The following is a 21975-nucleotide window of genomic DNA, read 5'->3' as shown; positions in this document are numbered from 1 at the left end:
TAAATTTCTACTATTGCTGTGTTTATTAGAATATATTATACCCTTTAGTTTATATAGACACCAATGTCCTAAAACAATTTTACCAAACAAAAAAAACTTCCAAATGGTTTTTAAGTAACGGAGATGAAACGGCGACTGTGAAGATTTTTGTCCGTGAGGAGCTGGCAACCGACAGGGTTGCTGCCTGTCTACAAGTGCATTTGTCTAACTCACTTTCACAGACACCGGATCTATAGGTTGTCGGTATAATATATACGTGTCATGATCTTAACCGCTTAACTTTAAATTCAGGTTGTCTTCTGATTGCAGTGATGAGGTAAGTGATAACGTAGACAGTTAGAAAGATACTTTAATCACTCGAATTAATTACAATTATTAGCCCTTCGAGCTTGTACAGAGTTAACTTTCATACTTTTATTCTTAAGAACAAACTATAAACGATGTTGATCTTAACTAATGTCTAATTTCATTTCATTTTTCATCTTTTAAATTATTTATTATATGCCAAAAAACAATTTGCGATTCTTAGGACAAAGAAAAATCATAAGTTATCGTCATAGAATGATTAAACTAACCAGGGCATTGGAATTTATTCTCCACCAATGTTTTTTGCCCTTACAATATCACATTTTACCAAAAGAAGAACGGATATCGTGTGATGCTCTCTATATAATGTAAGTATACCAATGTATACTTTAATTAATTAAGCACTTTGGTCTAGGGTTATAGATGGTATCATAGGCATTGAGAATAAATGGCAAAAGATAGATGATTTCCCCTCAAAGATAATAATATTATCAGTTCAAGCATCAAAAAAAATCTTACTTTCTTTATTAATTTTGTTTTTGTTAGTCTCCTAATTTTATAAATTTAGGGTTTCCTATAATATTCCACTTCTCTCTTGCCGTCTCTTCCCAAATACTCAATCCCCGTTTCTCTCCCTCATCTCCCAAATACTCAATCCCGTTTCTCTCCCTCATCTCTCTCTCTAGAGATACAAATCAATCAAAGAAATACACAATAGCAAAAAGGGTAAACGTTCCTCAAATCTGGTCTAAATTTGTTATTGATCTCTTCTATTCACATTGTTGGTCAGAATTGTTCTTGATCTCAATTTAAATTTCAATAAAATGTATTTCATATAGTTTCGTTTCATGGGTAATTTCATTTTTTTTACTGTAATCAAGTACTTAGGTTGAGATTTTAGTCATTTGATTCTCATGGGAAGAGAGATCAAAATCAAGTCATTGTGTTGATTGTAAATTAGGGTTAATTAACATAGAAGAATGGTGAGGGGAAAGACGGAGATGAAGAGGATAGAGAACGCGACGAGCAGGCAAGTGACTTTCTCCAAGAGAAGAAATGGACTTTTGAAGAAAGCCTTTGAATTATCAGTCCTTTGTGATGCCGAAGTTGCCCTAGTTATCTTCTCTCCTAGAGGAAAACTCTATGAGTTTTCTAGCTCCTCCAGGTATGTTACGCATTCGCTGTATATCGATCTATGCATCATGATATGTAGATTTCTCATGAATCCTTAACTAGGCGTTTTATTCGAATCCATAATTACTTGTTTTTTTAAAAAATAGTTGTTTTTCTTTTATGATTCTCCACTTCTTTTTTTGTTTCTAGTTAGTAGATCAGTCGACTGGGTATAGCTTTGTTTATGTGTGCTAAAATGAAAATTCTTAATTTTAGAGAGAACAAAATTCAGATATATCAGAAAAAATGAAAGCCAAGACATTGGTAAAAACGTGGTTCGCACATGGGTAATCGGTTTCCTTGCAAATGCCACTTAAAGTAATCACTTTTGACAAAGAAGAGCCAAAAAAATTCATATTCAAGTAGTTAAATCTGCATACGTAACAGTAAGTTTGAGCACATAGTGTTCTTACTGAATAAGGCAAAAAAGTCTCATATGAACTAGATGCCTAGCTAGATTCTATTTTCGCTTGGTTTCTATCAACCAGATTTGGAAAAAACAATATTTCCTTATTTAGAGGTGTGTCTCCCCATGTATATGTGCTATTGTGCTTGCGTGTGTGTATTTACACAATATGCAGGTAAAATTTACAAACGCATGCGCCCACACAGACACACACACATACATATATATATCTTTTTTTTGTGCAACATATACATATTTAAGCACATGTACTGTCTATGTAAATTTGAATTAGTATGTGCTTGCAAATATATTTTTTTAAGTAAGAATATGGTCAGACTGAATATGGTATTAGACTACTATATATGTATGTTTTTTGGGTTGTATTGTGTGAATCATTAATCAATCAATGGTGTTTATACTGTGTGAAGCTAAATTCTCTCTTTATTTCACAAAGAGTGTCATTTTGACAAGTTTTATTGTTATACAAAGAGTGTTATCTTAGAATTTTAATGTAATTTATACTTATTTAGACTTAATATTAATTACAAAATGCATTAATAATTATTGGTTAAATAGATGCAATTAATAAATACATAAATGCATTTTAGTTATTTTTTAAATTTATGTAAAAATATCAAAATGACACTCTTCATGAAACACAAAGAGTATTGCACTACGAATTATCACGTATGTGCACATATTACGTGAGTGACTGTATATACATTTTGAAACAATTTCTTTCTAAACTCATCTGTGTACATAATTTGATAAACAGCTAAGAATGATCATGGATGTATATATCGATTGATGCTTGATTACATTATGTAAATACAAAGTATCAAATGGTACGTAACTGATAAAAAACGGCTAATGTTTTAAGGAAACTTTTATATATTAAGAAAAATAGCTGATAAATACTGTTTTTTTTTTAGGCTTGACAATTTGAGATTTGAAATTCCAAAACAACATTCTTTTCATAGAAATAATCATCATACGGCCGATTTATTTTCTCGGACTATAGTTACAGGTAGACACATAGCTCTAACGTCCACCGTCATCAGTTAGATTTATAACACCATTTCCAATGAATTATTCTATCTTTTTCTTTAAAATAAATTAATTTTATAATAAAGTTGAGTTATACTCAATGATACTCTATTTTAAATTAAAAAAATTGAGTGATGAAAAATAAATAAATGAATTACTCTATTTATAGAATAAATTTATTTTTACCTTATTATAAAATAAAAAAATAAAATAGAATTTGGAAAATTTTTATTCTAAATTTTATTTAAGAGTAAAAATATAGTAATGTTAGAGATGCTCTAATATAACTATTTGTATGGTACACTAGTTTTGATTGTGTGTGCATATAGTAGATGCATGTATCATATAACGTATATGCTGGCAAGAAAGAGGCATTTGCTACACTTTTAACCCACATAGTACAAAGGCCTTTATCTCAGTGATGACAGATACTGAAGGAGTCATCGGCATGTGACTAGATCAGAATACGTTGATTCTTTCCATGCTTCTTCTATTTTTTTTTATTTTTGCGTACTTATAAATTATAGGAAATGATACTGTGTGCTAATTATGTGTGTTATCTTAATGATGTGTTCGTACTTTGTTAGACAAAAAACAATTGATAAGTGTTTCTATATAATAAAGCCGAGATGGGTAATCACAATTAACTAGGTGCTTAACCACGTACATATATAGTTAACATTTTTTTTATTACATAATTAGGCCATATTCACATGACTAAATATCGGTAATTATATTTTCTTATTTTATCATTTATATAACTATTGAGGATTTTTTTTCATTATTCTAGAATTTTAGCAGGTGACTGATAACAAATTTTATTAGCTCAGATATTAGTCTATATATAAGTGTAAGTGGTGATGTTTCTTAAAAAATATATATATAAATGACAGATATAATTGTACATTTTATTTGCGTTTGCTGAAAAACCTATACCTCATCTTTTTGGTTCTCATTAATTCGCTTTGATTTGATTTCTTTTGTTTGTAAGATTGAATTGAATTTTGACTTTTTGAAATTTCAGTATAACAAAAACAGTAGAACGATATCAAAAACGAGTACATGATCTTGGCTCTAACCATAAGAGAGAGGATAATTCACAGGTAGTTTACCGCCGTTATCGTGTATGTACTTGCTTGGCAAAAAAGAAAAATCTAAAACTTATATTCTTTTTTTAATTATATTCTTTACCTATTAACGTGAGTCGTAAATTTGTATCATTATATTCTTACAATTTTGGCTCAAAGATTGTTTTATTTAATAAAATCTTCTCTTTTTTCTTATAGATTTTATGTGTGTTATATTGACATGACCAAACCTGTTTACAGCAAGCAAAAGGCGAAACCTATGGCTTAGCGAGAAAGATCGAACAACTTGAGATTTCAAAACGGTTTTTGAATCCTAAATATTTAGTTTTCTTCAATGAAAAATTAGACATTGTAACTGTCTATTTGCAAAATATTTAACATTGTCATGTTTGTTAAAAAAAAACAATTACAGAAAATTTCTGGGAGAAGGACTTGACGCATCTTCTATTGAGGAGTTACAACAATTGGAAAACCAGTTGGAGCGAAGCTTAACCAAAATAAGAGCCAAAAAGGTAACTTATATATCTCTGATCATTTACTTTGACAGATGAAGATGAATAAGAGTTATTGTTACTTTAGACACACAAAAAAAGAGAGTTATTGTTACTTTGTCGACATTTAAGAGTATGACGTTGTGGTTGGGTCGATTGATTACATATATTCAAGGTAATAACCATAGGACCATATTTAGAAGATGACCATATTCTTATAAACTGTTTAAGGAATTTATCCAGCTATTTTATTTCTTAATTGCAGTACCAATTACTGCGTGAAGAACTGGACAAGTTGAAAGAAAAGGTAAAACTCATAAACCTCTAGCTTTTTTTTTCATTTTGATAAAAAAAATCAGGTACTAGTTGTGTCTTCTAATTTAACCATTTTCTGGTTCCTTTTCAATATTTTAGGAGAGGAACCTTACTGCAGAAAACAAAATGCTGACGGAGAAGGTATAAATTGATTCTAACACATGGCTTCTCTATATTTTACAACGGATTGATTTGTTCTCTATTGCTCTATCATTATGAAATTATCTACTCTTTTTATACGAGAGTATTAATTTGAAATTGAATTAAAAAAAAGTATGAGATGGGAAGAGGAGGAATAATACCAAGAACATCATCAACAACAACATCAGAAGACTTGGACACAGAGGAGAGTGAAATGGAAGTGGTGACTGATTTGTTGATTGGACCTCCTCCGATCCGACACTCCAAAAAGTTTCCTCCAAATTAATACATGTTTATACATTCACCTCAAAAAATATATGATCACACTACTTTAAACATGATGTCTTCTCCTTTCTAGAAGAAAAATGAGGTTAATGTAATAGTTTTTTTTTCTTCTTTTGTATCCAATAACATCTTTGAAAATCCAAACAACTTCTGAATGTCTTCCTTTATAGTTCTTCTATTTTTATATAAAAGTAATGTTATATATGGTATATAATGGTTCTGATTGGTAAGCCACGCCACTGCGATATCGTAGAAGACAAATGTCAACTAATTGGACATGGTCGACGGTCAAAGTAGACAAATTCAAACCGCTGAATAAAAGTTTCATTGGTTTAGTCTCTCTACTCCTTTACCTGAACCAACAATTGGTGATCGATCTCTTGCAGAGGCAGAAACAAATATGTCCTGATCGCCGTCTCTATCTTCCGGATATAGCTCTGTTATGTTGCCCACTTCTTCACGTTATGGAGATTGAGCATATGATGGCATAAGATTAATATGGAGTGTTAGATTTAAAATATCGGTTTGAATCCTTTTAAACTCCTCTACATTAGTTGACACACACAAAAAATTCCTCTAAAACATGTTATATATTTCACTAATAAAATAAAAGATGATCCTCAATCATATAAATCGAAATTAAATTAAATTGCTTTTAATTTGGTAACTTTATAAACCAGGAAAATGTATGGGCAAACAAAGAAAGATAATCTTTGTTCTTGTCCCATTGGCCACGAAAATATACATTACAGTTGATTCACTGATTGACTTCCCAGCTCCCTCATTCCCCATATGGAAAGACCTCCGAAACATCCTTTATTTTTATGTAACTTTCGTCCTCTTTTCTAATATTTTGCTGAAACTCTTACCCAAAAAAAAAACTAATAGCACAAGTATAGAAAGAAAAAAAGAATTCTGGATGATATAGTTCTGCAAACTAATTTTTCTAAAAAGACTAAAATAGATCCCAACACTATAGAACAAGGTATATATATCTGTTTAAGAGAAACAAAATGCCATATAATGACTAACTAAACCAACAATGTCTTAAAATTCTAGTTGGTACGACAAATCAAATAAAGAAGATAAGCTAAAATGAACAACAGAAGTCAACAGTCAAAGTCAACCGTTAAGAAAAAAAAAATCCCCTCCAATAAGTTTTCCATAGCTTGTTTGCTGAGAAGCTCCAGACAAACACTGTCGTCCTCTTCGCCTTCTTCTTCTCCATGGCTGTTACTTCTTTTCTTGATACCCTTTTCAGAAGAAGAAAGAAAAAGTATACAGATTCCATAAGCAGTAAGTCTTCAGTTTCTTCTCAATTTATCCTCCTCAAATCTGACTCAAAAACCCCATAGATATTTATTCTTACTTTAACTCTGCTAAATTCTGCAGTTTTCGAATACGACTTTGACACCATTAGAGGTGCAACTAATGAGTTCTCGGACCTGATTGGTCGTAGCCGTTGTGGCTCTCTTTACAAGGTTGTGTCCCTAATCTTTAATAGATCCTTCCACATGAGTTATATAATAATAAATAAAAAACATGGGAAAATTTAATTTTAAAATTTTCAGGGTAAGCTTCAAAGCGGACAAGAAATAGCGGGAAAAGTGCTAATTTCGACCCCAACTATTTCAATCGTGCCAAATACGACCCGAACAATTGATCAGTGTCAAATACGACCTCAACTCAATTATAATTTGAAAAAACTACCCGAACTTCTTAAAACGTGCTTAAATTTACATTGACTCTAACAAAAGTTAGTCAATCGTTAACAAGATAAAACGACGTCGTTTTGATATACGAGGAAAAGTGTCAATTTCGACCCCAACACTCTCAGTCGTGCTAAATAGGACCCGAACAAATGGGCAGTGCCAAAACCGGCCTCAACTTAAGTATAATTTAAGAAAAACTACCTGAACTTCTTAAAAGGTGCATAAATCTACATTGACTCTAACAGAAGTTATTCAACCGTTAACAAGATAAGAAGACATTGTTTATATATACATATATATAAATATATATATATCTTTTTTTTTTAAAAAAATATGTTCATTCCTGAACTCAAACCATGTTGTGATACCTTTTTAAATGGGCACACTAACAACTAGATAAAAGTAATTTTTTTAAATACTATTACAAATTTGAAATTATATAAACTACTATTATTCTTCATCTTATCCAATTTAAAATTTTGGTGACAATTTTTTCGGATTTATATAAATACATTAACATGTTTTTCTTATTTATCATATCTTTAATAAAATTATATCTTACTAAAATATAAATAATAAAATATTTATTATTATACGATCTTAAATATGCTTAAAACTTTGAATTTATTTATACAATTTTCTTATATAAATTATTTTTAATTTTTAAAATTAAGTGGGAATTTTTTTAGTTTCCAAAGTTGATATTATATATTTTGATATTTTGTTCAAAAATATTAAGAGGCCTTTTACCTTTCTTTCACTAAGATATGTTGTACAAAATATTAGACAAATTAAACAATAACTAAAATATATAAAGCAATCACCAAAGTTTTAAATTGGATAAGATGAAGAAGAATAGTATTTTATATAATGGAAAATTTCAATTTGTGATAATATTTCAAAATTTTATTTTAGTCTAGTTGTTAGTGTGCCCTTTTGAAAGGATATCCCAACACGGATTTGAGTCCCGAAATGAACATATTTTTTTTAAAAAATACATATATCAAAACAACGTCGTCTTATCTTTGTTAAAGGTTAATTAACTTCTGTTAGAGTTAATGTAGATTTAGACACGTTTTAGAAAAATTGGATATTTTTTCTTAAATTATAATTGAGTTGAGGTCGTTTTTTGCACTGACCATTTGTTCGGGTCTTATTTGGCACGACTTAGAGTGTTGGGGTCGAAATTGGCACTTTTCCTCGTATATCAAAACGACGTCGTTTTATTTTGTTAACGGTTGACTAACTTCTGTTAGAGTCAATGTAGATTTAGGCACGTTTTAAGAAGTTTGGGTAGTTTTTTTGAATTATAATTGAGTTGAGATCGTATTTGGCACTGATCAATTGTTCGGGTCGTATTTGGCACGACTGAAATAGTTGGGGTCGAAATTGGCACTTTTCCCAAGAAATAGCAGTCAAGATACCTTGCACTAGAAATGACAGAGAGTTTCTTAATGAAATCAATCTTTTGCGAAAGCTCAGGCACAAGAATCTGATCCATCTTCTTGGTTTCTGCTCTAAAAAAGACCAACATTTTCTTGTTTATGAGTTCATGCCTAATTCAAGCCTTGATCATTTTATATTCGGTTAGTCACAACTGAACTATCTTTTCCATCTTATACGCCCAATCTTGGATAGTTTCAAACTTTCAACCACCAGCGAATCATTACTCTTTTTTTTTTTTAAATTGTTTCAGACCCATTTAGAGCTTCTCAGCTAAGTTGGGATGTGCGTAGAAACATTGTCGTAGGCGTAGCTCGAGGGTTACACTACCTTCATGAAGAATCTGGATTGCAGATTGTTCACCTCGACATTAAACCTAGTAACATTCTTTTGGATGAAGATTTTCAACCAAAAATCACAGGGTTTGAAGTGGCGAGGCTGATTCAAGATGGCCAAAACGAAGCAAAATCAACTAGACTTTTCGATGCTGCGTAAGTGTTTGTTGATTAACATATTTTAAGGAACAAATCTCTCAAAATAGTTGACAGTGGATATATTTTGGAAATGTTCACAGTGGATATATAGATCTACATTTCCACCAAACCTTGCGTTTTTCTACCATAACTGATGTCTATACCTTTGGGGTTACCATCTTGACGATCATAGCCAGAAGAAGCATTTATTGATGAGAAACATCCCACACCGGATATATAAGAATTAATCTACTACTATATAAAGGGTTAGGACCAATCCACTAATTGCCAATTGGTTTTGAGTTGGAAGCCCATAATAAACCCGAATCTAACATGGTATCAGAGCGATAAGATCCTTTGACCTAATTTACTACTACTACTGTACCGATGTTGGACCCTCTGTGGATGTTATTCCCACATTGTCCACGCTTCAGACCTAGATGTCTGAGCGTGAGGGAGGGTATTGATGAGAAACATCCCACATCGGATATATAAGAATTAATCTACTACTATATAAAGGGTTAGGACCAATCTACTAATTGCCAATTGGTTTTAAGTTGGAAGCCCATAATAAACCCGAATCTAACAGCATTCATAGTTCGAACGAAGAAACTCTAATCCAATATGTGAGTTTATAACAAAGCAAACGTGTATATGGTTGTTAAATGCTCCCTTAAACGTATTTGTTTTGGTCTTATAGGCTCTGAGATGCTGGACCAGAGGAGAAGCCATCAATATGATCGATGAAGTCATGATAAAAGAAGAAAGAGAAGATTCAGTAAGCGAAATATTGAGATACATTCACATTGCTCTGCTCTGTGTCGATCTCAATACAAGGCCGAGTTTAGATGAAGTTCTTCATTGGTTTAGCTATTTCTCTACTCCTTTACCTGAACCAAGAATTGGTGATCAGTCTCTTGTAGAGGGAGAAACAATTGATAATATGTCTCTTGAAGAGAGAGAAACAAATTGGTTATTGTCGCCATCTCCCGGATATGGCTCTCCTATGTCACCCGTGTCTCCACGTTAAGGAGACTTAAGTGTCGTGGAATGAATTTAGCTCTACTTGATGAATTCTCTTTTTATTTCTTTGTTGAGAGTTTATAATGAAATTGATATATGGCTTACTCTTATAAAACAAATAGAATCCATATCTAGATATTTGATTCAATATCTACATTCTATATGTTTATAAATTCAGTTTTTGCATGGGTACTACATTTGGATAATATTTTATCAGTTTGTTCATTCGTAAAACATCTTAATGCATCATAATACCAGACCAGTTGACTAAATATATATATATATTATTAAAACTGAAATAGTTTTTTTAGTACTATTTGAAAACATAAATAGTAGTATAAATGAGAACTATAGCAGTATAAAGAAAGTATAGAGTTCTTATATGAATTTCATTAATTGTCTTTCCATATTTCACTCGGTTCGATTTCATTAATTATATTACATTACCAATATATCACATCATTAATTATATTACCATAATAATAAAAATTTATTATATTTATTGACAATTAATTTTTTACTCCATATAATTATTTTACTAAATAAAAAATTCTTTCTATTTCACTTAATTTAGTCAAACACATAGAAAAAGTCATTTTTATTAGTTTATAAAATCAGTTTGGCATGAACATTGCCTATCCATTTAGGTACGGATTGTTCTTTTCGGATATCGTTTTTTTCTGAAATTAGATCCACTTGAATATTATAATTTATGTATGGGTTTTGAGTTGGGTCCTTCTGGGTTTGGATGAGTTCGGTTCTGATGTATAGGAACCTAAAAATATCTAAATAACAAATGCATCTGAAACGAGTTCAGATATTTGTACCAAAAATAACTATATTATCCTATTTGGTTCAGATCTTTTGAATACAATTAGTTATATTACGACTCATCTAAAATATATAACACTAATTATGAAAAAAATATCAATGTATAAAAATGTAAGAATAAATATCTTCGCGGGTGTACGGGTCAATCTCTAGTCTATATTATTAAAATTGAAGTACTTTTTAGAAACAACCTTTATTTCATCACAATAATTACAATTTGTGCCAATAAATTAATAATTATTAATTAATCAACCATAAATAATTTATTTTGTTAGATTCTTCTCTATCTAACTTACCAAACTTAATTAATTAACATAAATAATCTATTTGGTTAGATTATTTAAATTACAACTAGATTTTAATTTAATATTTTCTCAAAAAATAAACATAGAAGTGAAATTTATCTGGCATATTAAAAATTTAGAGACATGTCTATATTATTAAGCATAAATACATTTAATTTTGTAAATATATATATTAGCATACATAAACATAATAATTAGCGCTTTAACTTATAAATAAATACATCAAAAATGGTTAATATAGTTAAAAATATTAATTGACAAATATGTTGTATAACATATTATTTGATTTGTTTTGTATTCAACCGCAATATGAGAAGTCAACGAATTACACACAATTAAAAATCATTGATCAATCACAAATATTATATATTACAAATCAAACAAACACCGTATAAATGCATGTTTGTGCAACCATTACATTTTTGTATTGTGAAGAATTTATCTGCCTATTTTATTAAAACAGACACCCGTATGGATGCAGAGTTCAAGCTCTAGCATATTTTAAATTTATTACACATCCAAATTTTAAAGAAAGAATTACACTCACAAAACTTGAGTTTTCTTGGATTCAAACCCTCTAACCAATAATAGTTTGCCAGTTTATATTCATTTTTTAAAAAAAGAAACAAAATAATAAAAATTTGTCAAGTTATATTTTCAAAATAGAAAGGTAAAAATATATAAAATAGTACTAGCTGCCAGAACTTTTTTTAACATTGTTAACATCGTAAGCAAAACACTAAATGTTAAACACTAAACCATAAATCGGTGGATAAACCCTTAAACCGTTGGGTAAATCCTAAACCTTAGGATTTAGGATCTAGGTTTAGAGTTTTGATGACAGCGTTTAGGATTTAGAGTTCAAGATTTATCCAAAATTTTAGAATTTACCAAATGATTTATAATTTAGTGTTTAGGATTTTGGTGACGACTTTAACTATACTAGAAAAAAATCTCTTTTTACAGCTACTGCTATTTTTTTATTTTTTATTTCAAAAAGAGAATACAAATTCTTGTTATTTTATTTTTTTGTTTTAAAAAAAAACTAAATATGAGGTGGCAACTATAGGTTGGTGAACTTAGGGTGAACCCACAAAAAACTCCAAACAATTTCTAACATTGTATCTACACTTACCTTATGTTACATACTTTTTTCAAGTGAAAATCTTATATTATTCTTAAGTTTTGTTAACTAGCTCACTCATTTATCTAACCAGAAACAAAATTCTCATAATGGTGGAGAGTTAAAGGCCCCACGGTCATTAAACTCCCGTGAACATTAGCTTCCTTTTTCATCTGAAGAATATATATTAACATGAACATCCACAAGGGTTCAAAGATATAAAAAGAGTTAAAGATGCATGAAACCACTCCAAAAAAATACAGAGTGGCTTAGCCACCTTCACGGACAAAGAGATCTTTAAGCCAAGATGGGAAGCTTGAAGCGATATATGATCGCCATCAATCCTCCCTAGTCACTTATAGCAATGAGATGAACTCCTAAGTTAGAGGATCTAAGAGCATGCTCAAGTCTCTAATGAGGAAGCTTAGACAAAAAAATTAAGGATGAGTTTGGAATAGTATTTGAAGGAGGGCAAAGCAGGAGGACTAATGACAGCACCTACAAAGGAAAGAGTCTTCTACTGCAAAAGCCACACGCATTACCTGAAGATCTCCGACTATGGAGCAAGACGGTTCCAACACCATTCTTAAGGACACAAGAACCACTAGGAACGTTTTTATTCTTGTCCCATAATACTCCAATATTGCATTTTAGCCACAAGAGAGAGGAGGACGTTGCCAAGATTTGGAAGCAGAGCGAATTTCTCGAACTGCTACAACTTCAGTTTGAATATTTTGAGCAACAAACCATAATACCAGATGTCTCTATGTCTGAGGTGATTTTGTTAGTAATAAAATCCAACTCGTTCTGCTTCTGTTACTGGAAACCTGGTCAATACCTTGGCGTGGTGCAAAATGATGGAAAACCATAAAAAATCATCTTAAAGCTTACAAGTTACACAAACCCAGGGCAAGAAGAAAAACTCCATTCTACACTCTTTGGTGTAATAAGAAAATGATCATTCATATATATACACAGATAAAATGCAAATCTAAACAAATCTAAAAGAGCCCCAGAACACACTAAAAAAACTTCAATTTAAATCAGATTCCACTCTCCACAAATATAATACTGCATCCGCATGATAAAAATACTACAGAAATCTATGGGAGGTTTGGTTAGGACGACCAACTAACTAACACACGGATGTGTTTGCCTTCTTCTTCACCGGATTGTTGTTCTACCAAAAGACAACGCCCCTATTTTGCTCTCCCTGCTCTGAGAATTCAAACAGAGAATGGTGTGATTGATTTAAGGGTTAAGAAACAGAGAATAAAGCATCTTGAGGCTCTTTCTTTACCTGAGACTTCGGGGAAGGGAAGATATTCCAGAACCTTAAAGTTTCATCTCCTGCTCCTGTCACGATCGTCTAAGATCACACAAGAGAAGTATGTTAACGTAAGCAAGTATAAGTTTTTAGATTGTGATTATGAGAATATATACGTATTATGTAAATGGCAAAGACTAACCTGTCCATCTGGTGAAACAGCAAGATACAGAACACGGAACGTGTGTCCCGTGAGAGTTGCCAACTGTGTAAGAGAAAAATTACAAATTTCAGTTCTTTAAAACTCCGCAAAACTCAGCAAGAAACTGAAAATAAAAGAAGACAGTAACTCTTTACTTTAGACATGGTTGGGTACTTCCAAACGATGATTTGGTTTTGGGAGTATCCGTGCGTGCTCACAAGCTCATTCACGTTCTTAGACCAAGCCAAATTACACACCTGACTAGTGGTGTCCACGCAATTTAAAGAAGTGTTTGTCGTGGTGTTCCAGAAACGGATACATCTATCAGCAGTGCCACCACCGGAGGCAAGAAGTCCGTGGAGATGCGGTGACCACGCAATGGCTTTCACCGCTGCTGTGTGCTCACAGTATCTCAAAACCGGCTGTGTTGAATGTTGGTTCCACACAAGAAGCTGCAACATCAAACTATAATCACTAAGTATTCTCAGAACCAAAATGAAGATTATATGTTATACCTTATTGTCGTTTCCGCCTGATGCTAGCTCGCGGTTGTCATAAGACCATTTGAGTCCACAGACTTCGGATTTGTGACCAGTTAGTTTACTGACATGATCTTCTTGACACCGTATGTCTCTCTGAAGTATGCTCTTGTCTCTGCTACCAGAAGACAAAACCGATGAGCTCCATGCTAATGCTCCAACTCGTAGTCGATGACCTTCCATCGTTCTTATCCTCTTGCAGCGCAACGCATCCCAAATCTAGTGGAAAGCAAAAAAGAAAACAGCACGAGTAAGGTTCTACACAAGACAATTATTATCATAGAAGACTCCAAGAGAAAAAATGTATCTCTTGTTTCTAACTAACCTCTACAGTTCCGCTACTAGTTCCAATAGCCAAATGTGTTCCACGTAGTGCCCAGCTGACTGAGCAGACGCTCTCATCGACTCCGATATCGCATAACTTAGTTACCTGCAAATAGCAGCAATGCATTCCAAGTCTAAAACTCTTGAACACTCTTCTAAGACAAGAAATAGAGTCGGGAAGAAGAAGAAACTCACCTTGCTAGTACAAGCATTCCACAAATAAACGCAGTTGGCTAATCCCACTGCCAGAACATTTTGTGCCGACCAATCTACTAGATTCAAGTAAAAATCATCTTGCAGAGCCGGCGCATCCAATACCTAACAACAACATTCACAGGACAGATCAACATTTGTAATCATTGGATAAAGAGTAGACATTATTACACACATTCTTCACTAACAGAGACTTCACAAACATCTCACAACTTTCACAATATTAATACACTCAGAGAGGTGAATTTTCAGGAACACAGTCTAAAACACAAAATATACATGGAACCATCCAAGAAAGCACAAAATCACACAATATATCTAACAACAAATCATCTACAGGACAAAATGCAATATCAGGAATAATCTACATTTGTAATCATTGAACAAAGAGTGGCCATTACAACACTCTTCAAAAACAATCCCCTACAACACTAGCAAAGACTTGACAAACATCCACAGATAAATACATTCAAAAGGATGAAATTTGACCAACATAATCAATAATTAAATGTCTCAAACACCAACAATACACGAAACCATCCTAGAAAACACAGAACACTAGCAGAGACTTCAACAAAGGCCTCACCTTTCACACATAAACACACTCAAAGAGACAACATTTCAGGATCAGGAGGCTCAAAAACCAACAAAACACAAACCCAATCCAAGAAAACACACAAACCCAAACCTTGTAAGCCGACTTAAGAATGTTCCTCGTCGGCTTAACGGGACTACGGCTAACACCAGGAGCCTCATCATCACCCGCCCCACCAAGCGGCGAGAACGAGTTAACCGGCCTCTGCGTCTCCGTCTTATACCGAAACATCTTCCTGGACGGAGAGAACCCAGTAACGACGTCTCCCTTCTCCGGCGTATCCGGTTCGAACATCGCGGCCCGGAGCATGCCGGCGTAAGAACCGGGCCCGTCTTCTTTGCCAGGCGAGGGTTCGAGGCCGAAGAGGGCGAAGTTGGAACCGGATCTGCTGGGGATAAAGCGGTCGGAGTAGATGGGTTTGGAGGGGGAGTGGTAGTGGTTGGAGTCGATTAAACGGTTGATTCGTTGGGTCTCGAGTGAGACCGTCGGTCGATTCATTGACGGTGGGAGGTTGAGCTGAGAGGAAGAAGATGGCTTCTTGGGAGGATCTTCTCCGTCAACCTCCATGGTTGATTTGATTCTCTTGCTGCTTCTTTCCTCCGCCAGGTTTTCAGATTTGGATTTGCGCTTCTCTTTGGATTCTCTTTTTTTTTTTTTTGTTTCCCGGGAAATTCTTGAGGGCAACAGAATGGGAAATTTGGTGCGAAAACGGAGGCGTGATCAGCTGTGGTACGGTGTACTGTTATGTATTTCTGAACCGTTTTATTGGGCATGTAAGTCTGTCTACCGTGGTAGGTATACGGCCCAATAAATGTTTCTGTGCAGCCCAATTAAGTACTTTTGTTTTCGTGGTGTCCAATACTTGAATTCCTAGTCTTTGCAAAATAATTTGTAATTAATAAATTCTGCAGAGATCAAATGAAAGTAGTTTTCCTAAAATTTATTTATGATAGCAAAGACAAAACATATATACAATAACTAGTAGGTCAAGTATCTTATTACTAAAATTTGAATTTGAATGGTTCCATACAGGTCTGCAGAGCTAGAGATGGCAATTGTGGATTTGGACCGCGGGCCTGTCTCGTTAAGAATTGTCGCGGAACGGTATTAGGATGAGGTTTTCTAGGTCTGTAAATTTGCATGCCTCGCGGGACAAGTCTTTGCGGGACTAGGTCTTTTGCAGGATGGGCCGAAACTGGTCATGCAGGATTACATGGACTCACATTTTTTTTTCTTATTTTACCTGAAAAAACGAAAGAGAGAAAGAGTGAGAAAAAAAAGTGATTCTTGTGACTTTTCTCCCAGAAAACATATAGAGTTCCGGCGATAATGATTCGAGATCCGGCGACTCAAGCTCCATTGATGATGATTCGAGCTCTAGTGGTGTTTTGATTTGGCTTTTTCTTTTTATTATACACAACTATGAATTGCATTATTACAATGTGGGATTTCTTGTTTAAGTTGATTGGTTTTGTTTTCAGTACTATGAAATTGTGTTTTTCTTAAATTAAATTTGGTTACAATGATGTTGTTTAGGAGAAAAGTTAGTTGAATATTTTATCATTTGTAAAATTTGACAAAGTGATTCACAATTTTTTTTTGGAAATCCAAAGAATTACAAAGAGAGATGGTTTGATGAAGACATACAATACTTGAGCCAAGTTATTATAAAGACAACAAGTCAATCAGATTCAAACTTAATAAAATCTTATGCTGATATCAAAAAAAAAAGCTTTTAACTCAAGAACGCAAGCACAAACAAAGCTTTATGGTGTTGATTTTGATAAGGTTTTAATGAAGCTTAATGAACTCTCTTCAACTCTCTTACACAACTCTTCCACAACTCTTCCACTTGAACTTTCATGAAAGAAGTTGTAGTAGGTAGTTTGATAAGGAGACATCCCGCGGGATGGCCCGCAAAGACCTATATGTTTTGCTGTACGGATTTGAGCCGGCATTTTGAAGACCACAGTCCGTGCGGAACATATCTGCTGTGACTCGCTCGATGACTAGTCCGACGCGGTACGGAACAGGACGAGATGGGTAAACCAGTTGACATCTCTAGGAGGAGCTATTGTCTACCTGCTAAATACGTGGGTTTTAAGCCTTGTATAAAAAATAATACAAAGTGTTGTTACTAGTTCGACTGGGAAAAAATAACCAAAACAAAATTAAGAAATCACATGATTTATAATGTTTTAGACGAAACTAATATTACAGGGCGGGGTTTAGAACTGAAGTCGCTGTAAAACATTGTGGTGGTCCAAAAAAACTTGTAACTATAAAATTCATCTAACCACTGTCAATACAAATTTAAAAGAAAACTCTAGTCAAAAGAATCTTTTCGCTATAAATTCCTCGAGTTTTCATCCAATTCATAAGTGTTTATACTTAAAACGTATAAATAAAGATTACATATTCTATTAATATGCTCTTAAATTAATTAACTGACCCAAAACAGGTTGAAGTAACAATACCTTGATCAATTACTCATTTTCTGAAGAAAATGTTCAAAAAAAAAAAAAAAAAGTTACTCATTTTCTGAACAGTTAATTCCATGCATATATTATATCTCCTAGATAGTGAGACAGATCTTACATCTAAATTTAACATGTCATTCAAAAAAAGAAAGAAATAGATCTTACAAATCACACTACAACATTTATAAGAAGCTCAAATAACACTAAAAATGGAAAACAAATGATGATTAAGGAGGATCTAACTATTAAGTTATGTTGTTACTTGCTACTGTACCTATTATTGGGATTAGCCCTAACGTGACCCACCATTGAAACCTGAAGTGCTTCTTCTTCATAAGCTCTCTGCTCTATCTCTTCTCTCATCGCTTTCTTCTTACCTTTCACTAACATCGCCACCACCAATAACCCTAGCAGCAACGCTCCAATCACTGACCCAATCACACTCCCTACCGCCACTTTCCACCGGCTCAACTTCCCACCTCCCCCGTTATTTACACCAGGTGAAGACGACGGCGTTATCACCCCACCACCACCACTACCATCATGATGTTTAGCCACGAGCGCATAATGCCCCTGTGCTGTTCCCAAGCAAACATAGGCTGAAACTTGCTCTTTGAACGTTATGTTACCGTTACTTGTGAAGCACGCACACAATAGAGAGGAATTTACACTCCTAGGGCTACCACTTGACTTGATGCTCAAGAAATCTATCAGAATATGGTCTTTCTCTGTGCCCATTAAGTTTACTTCATAAGGGTTCACAGCCACACCGTCCGGGTTAGAATTGTAAGCCAATAAACCGAGAACCGGAGTCACGAGCTGGTAATTGTAACCGGTTAAGTTATAACCGGTTGAGTAAATAGAAGAAGACCAGTTAAGACCCAAGTTCTGTCTCACCAGAATCACTCTCTCAACACATGGCTGCACACTCAAGCCCGGACCAAAGTGAAACTCTCCTATTCTTGCACCGTGTCTCTTCAAACTCCCGCATCTAAACTTAGCCGTATCGATATCAATGGATGAGAAATTTGCTGGAAGATGAATTTTCTGGACCGTGCCTGTCTTGACATGTATGTTGAAGTTTCTGATGGTGTAATCTCTGATCATTAGATCAAGGAGATGTGCTGATTGGATCGTCTGAGGTTTTGATTTCTGTAAATGGAAGAGAAGGATGATGAAGATAAATGGTATGGAGCCCATGTGAGCAGGATCCACAAGATTCTGAGAAGATTTTAAGTTTATTTAAGGGTTGGAAGAGAGAAATGGCCAGGAAGAGAGAGAGCAAGAGATTGATTGTGTGTTACTTTCTTGGCATGTGTTATGGGAACAGACATGATCAGTATATAGTATATACTATGTATTGTTTAAGACATAATAATGAATAAGCATGGCCGATGTTTATAATGCATCTACAATATTATCCTACTTTTTGCTAGCCTCGTGACATTACTTTACTCTTTGTAGTCTTGTTACATCATTGCCTATATTAGTTTATTAGCTGAAAGATTTGATTATATTCTTTGATCATTTGATTCATTTGCAATATTTTTTTGCCCCCACAGTCTTAAATAAAAGTCTGTCTTTGTTGGCATCAGAAACTATCCAAGAGAGAAAGGTTTACTAGAAACTTTTGCTAAAAATGTCATCTTTCCACCAATACCAAATATAAGTAAACATGAAGAAGCTTTTAAATCCAACCATGATTAAAATCCGGACAAATGATACGACACATTTTACTACACAACAAATCATAAGATGAAAAGCACCCCTTCTAGTAATATATATAAATCAAGAAATTGACAAATGGAAATTTACATGGGTCAAGTATTAGTTTAGATCTTAATGAAATCATGTGGAGCAATGGAAGCTAAGTCTAATGGTGAGAGAAAATGGGTAAATGATGATGATGGGGGGCATGAGAAGATGATGATAATCATTGCTCTTTTCTCTTGTTAAAAAGACAGAGATTGGCATGCTATAATGTTTGTATGACTTTTCCTTCTGTGTATTGTCTTAAGAACTAACAATCCCCAACTCATATTTACATATTCCACCATATTATTTATCTTTCATCTTATCACAATAGAAATCATACTTCAATGAATAAAAGAAATACAACAATTAAGTCTTGGACCGGCCCTGACTATTATCACCTACAAGATCATATATGATAATACAATTCCACTAGGACTAGTTAGAAATATATTTTCTATGCAAATTATGATACACACAAGACTACATAACAAATATATATAATTTGTTGTCCTATTTTTCCTGATTCTATTTATCCTTTTCTAGTGAGAGCGGTGAAGTGTTCCACGTCAGCAAGAGGAAAAATGAATAAACAGAGCAAAATGACAAACAGCTTATATTTGATTTGTTTAAAAATGAAGAAACAGAGCAAATTACAGAGTTTAGTTTCAGTGCATGGGGACGAGACCCACTCTCTGCGCCATTTCGTAGAGACCAATGCTCATAAGAACCTTAGCATCAGCTGTTTTGCGCCAGAGCTCTCTGTACGGCACTAGTCGGACTTTGATAAACTCGCCATGTTCGCGGAGCCCTGTCTCTTTGCCTTGTAGCTGTTTGATTGTCTCTTGTTCCACTTGAAGTCTGTAGAGAAACACGCTCATCTCTTCATCACAGCCACCCTGAACCAGAGAAACGCCAAGTGAGAAAGCGACAACCAACCATATTACACACACATTGTAAGACATGGAGGAAAAGATGGCTTTAATTACGGGAGAAGGGAAGATCCGGTGGCCTGTAGATGGGTCAAGGAAAGCAGTGAGATCAACCATGTCCTCCTTTTTTAGTTTTATACCAATCTCCTCTTCCACCTAACGAAGCAAAAGTGTCAGTCATGTAAAAACAACCAACACATAGTCCAATAGACTGTCAACCTCGGGTAAAACAACCAAAGTTCGTAAGCAAGCGTTTAGCAGGCCATATCATTTGCGTTTGCAGTTTTCCAACTCTAAACTTCTCAAGATATTGAATTATCGGCATACCTCACGAACTGCAGTACCAACAAAATCACCTTCATCATCATCCAACATCCCAGCAGGTAATTCCAGAACAACCTTCCCAGTAGGAACCCTAACCTTCACAAAACAAACCATACCACACACACACATCATCTTACTAACTAACTTCGACATAAATCAATTCACACACAAAAAAAAAATGAATACCTGCTCAGTGAGAACCGCGTAAGTCTCACCATCATCAGACTCCAAGAGAATGAGCACAGCTACGGCTGGTCCTCTTGCAAACACAATACCTGGAACCTAACGGCGTCTGAGCTTAGAAATAAACAAGAGTAGAACAATGGTTGAATACAGATACAAGAAGATGATAAGATACCTTGTGACCAGACTCCTTGTCCAAAATATCTGCTTTGAATTTGAGAAAGCCAATTCTTTCTCCAAACATATCAACACCCTAATCAAAGAGACAAGCGCTGTTTACATTACAACATTTAATTGTGTGAGGCCTTTTATCTGATTAAAACTATACCTGAATGATAACTTCCTTCAATGTCATTGTCCCATCAGCTAAAATTCCAGTCTCTGATTCTAAGTTCCTTAGCCAATTCTTGAACAAGGACGAATCTATCGCGTTCCTACAACAAAACATTTTCACCAGAGAGTCTAGAGAGAAAGATCAAACACTCAACTCGCCTGAAATCAGAGGCAGAGACTCCCGCGGCTGCGGCGACATTGACAGGCTCCGTGGGTTGGCTCGGAAGCGTGATGGAGTGTGTGAGAGAGGAGGAAGAAGATGATGATGACATTTTGCAGTATAGCATAAGCTTTGAGTGGTGAAGACGATGGAGAGCGCGTGAGGGATACGCGAGAAACAACCGTGCGGGGAGGGTAAAGCCAGACATCGATGACACGACACGAAAGGGAAGATGATGGAAAGTAAATAAGACTTCCACATGTCGAAATTGTACGTGTAAGGCCTTTATGGGCTTTTTTGTTAGGCCATAAATTTATAACAAAACAAACAAACTCAATTTATATATTTTAAACAAAACTTATGTACAACAAGGTTTCGTGGTGTAGTTGGTTATCACGTCAGTCTAACACACTGAAGGTCTCCAGTTCGAACCTGGACGAAGCCACATCCTTTTTTGTAAGCCTTAATTTATTACCTCCATCACGTAGATCACTGGGCCATACGTCTAC

General features: G+C 34.2%; 5 protein-coding genes and 1 non-coding gene across 6 annotated transcripts; 3 read left to right on the top strand and 3 right to left on the bottom strand.

Annotated features, from left to right (window-relative positions):
- Window positions 1-703: 703 nt before the first annotated feature.
- On the top strand, window positions 704-5419 carry LOC106367018 (agamous-like MADS-box protein AGL14). Its single transcript, XM_048740813.1, has 8 exons — window positions 704-1032; window positions 1268-1471; window positions 3957-4035; window positions 4261-4322; window positions 4433-4532; window positions 4777-4818; window positions 4926-4967; window positions 5101-5419. Exons 2-8 carry the CDS (start codon window positions 1287-1289, stop codon window positions 5251-5253), a joined length of 663 nt encoding a protein of 220 aa, XP_048596770.1. The 5' UTR covers window positions 704-1032; window positions 1268-1286; the 3' UTR covers window positions 5254-5419.
- Window positions 5420-8292: 2873 nt separating this feature from the next.
- On the top strand, window positions 8293-10098 carry LOC106364534 (cysteine-rich receptor-like protein kinase 45). Its single transcript, XM_048740812.1, has 5 exons — window positions 8293-8550; window positions 8661-8898; window positions 8982-9081; window positions 9468-9506; window positions 9581-10098. Exons 1-5 carry the CDS (start codon window positions 8517-8519, stop codon window positions 9908-9910), a joined length of 741 nt encoding a protein of 246 aa, XP_048596769.1. The 5' UTR covers window positions 8293-8516; the 3' UTR covers window positions 9911-10098.
- Window positions 10099-13070: 2972 nt separating this feature from the next.
- Window positions 13071-16033, bottom strand: LOC106367019 (protein FIZZY-RELATED 1). Its single transcript, XM_013806703.3, has 8 exons — window positions 15396-16033; window positions 14690-14812; window positions 14496-14600; window positions 14147-14389; window positions 13787-14083; window positions 13632-13694; window positions 13463-13531; window positions 13071-13380 (listed from the first exon to the last, which is right to left on the bottom strand). Exons 1-8 carry the CDS (start codon window positions 15867-15869, stop codon window positions 13327-13329), a joined length of 1428 nt encoding a protein of 475 aa, XP_013662157.2. The 5' UTR covers window positions 15870-16033; the 3' UTR covers window positions 13071-13326.
- A 1863-nt stretch (window positions 16034-17896) lies between these two features.
- Window positions 17897-19863, bottom strand: LOC106364536. Its single transcript, XM_013804085.3, has one exon. It carries the CDS (start codon window positions 18980-18982, stop codon window positions 18041-18043), a length of 942 nt encoding a protein of 313 aa, XP_013659539.2. The 5' UTR covers window positions 18983-19863; the 3' UTR covers window positions 17897-18040.
- Window positions 19864-20103: 240 nt separating this feature from the next.
- On the bottom strand, window positions 20104-21719 carry LOC111199711 (nudix hydrolase 14, chloroplastic). The gene is made up of 7 exons (XM_022689899.2): window positions 21466-21719; window positions 21302-21407; window positions 21149-21226; window positions 20977-21072; window positions 20794-20886; window positions 20524-20622; window positions 20104-20433 (listed from the first exon to the last, which is right to left on the bottom strand). The coding sequence occupies exons 1-7, from the start codon at window positions 21672-21674 to the stop codon at window positions 20203-20205; spliced, it is 912 nt and encodes a 303-aa protein (XP_022545620.2). The 5' UTR covers window positions 21675-21719; the 3' UTR covers window positions 20104-20202.
- A 118-nt stretch (window positions 21720-21837) lies between these two features.
- TRNAV-AAC lies at window positions 21838-21911 on the top strand. Its single transcript has one exon. It is a non-coding gene; the product is annotated as a tRNA-Val (tRNA).
- Window positions 21912-21975: the final 64 nt, after the last annotated feature.

This window comes from Brassica napus, chromosome A9 (genome assembly GCF_020379485.1).
Source record: "Brassica napus cultivar Da-Ae chromosome A9, Da-Ae, whole genome shotgun sequence".
Classification (NCBI taxonomy): Eukaryota; Viridiplantae; Streptophyta; class Magnoliopsida; order Brassicales; family Brassicaceae; genus Brassica; species Brassica napus.
Note: the sequence above shows the minus strand (reverse complement) of the source record. Positions and strands in the feature narration are given on the sequence as shown.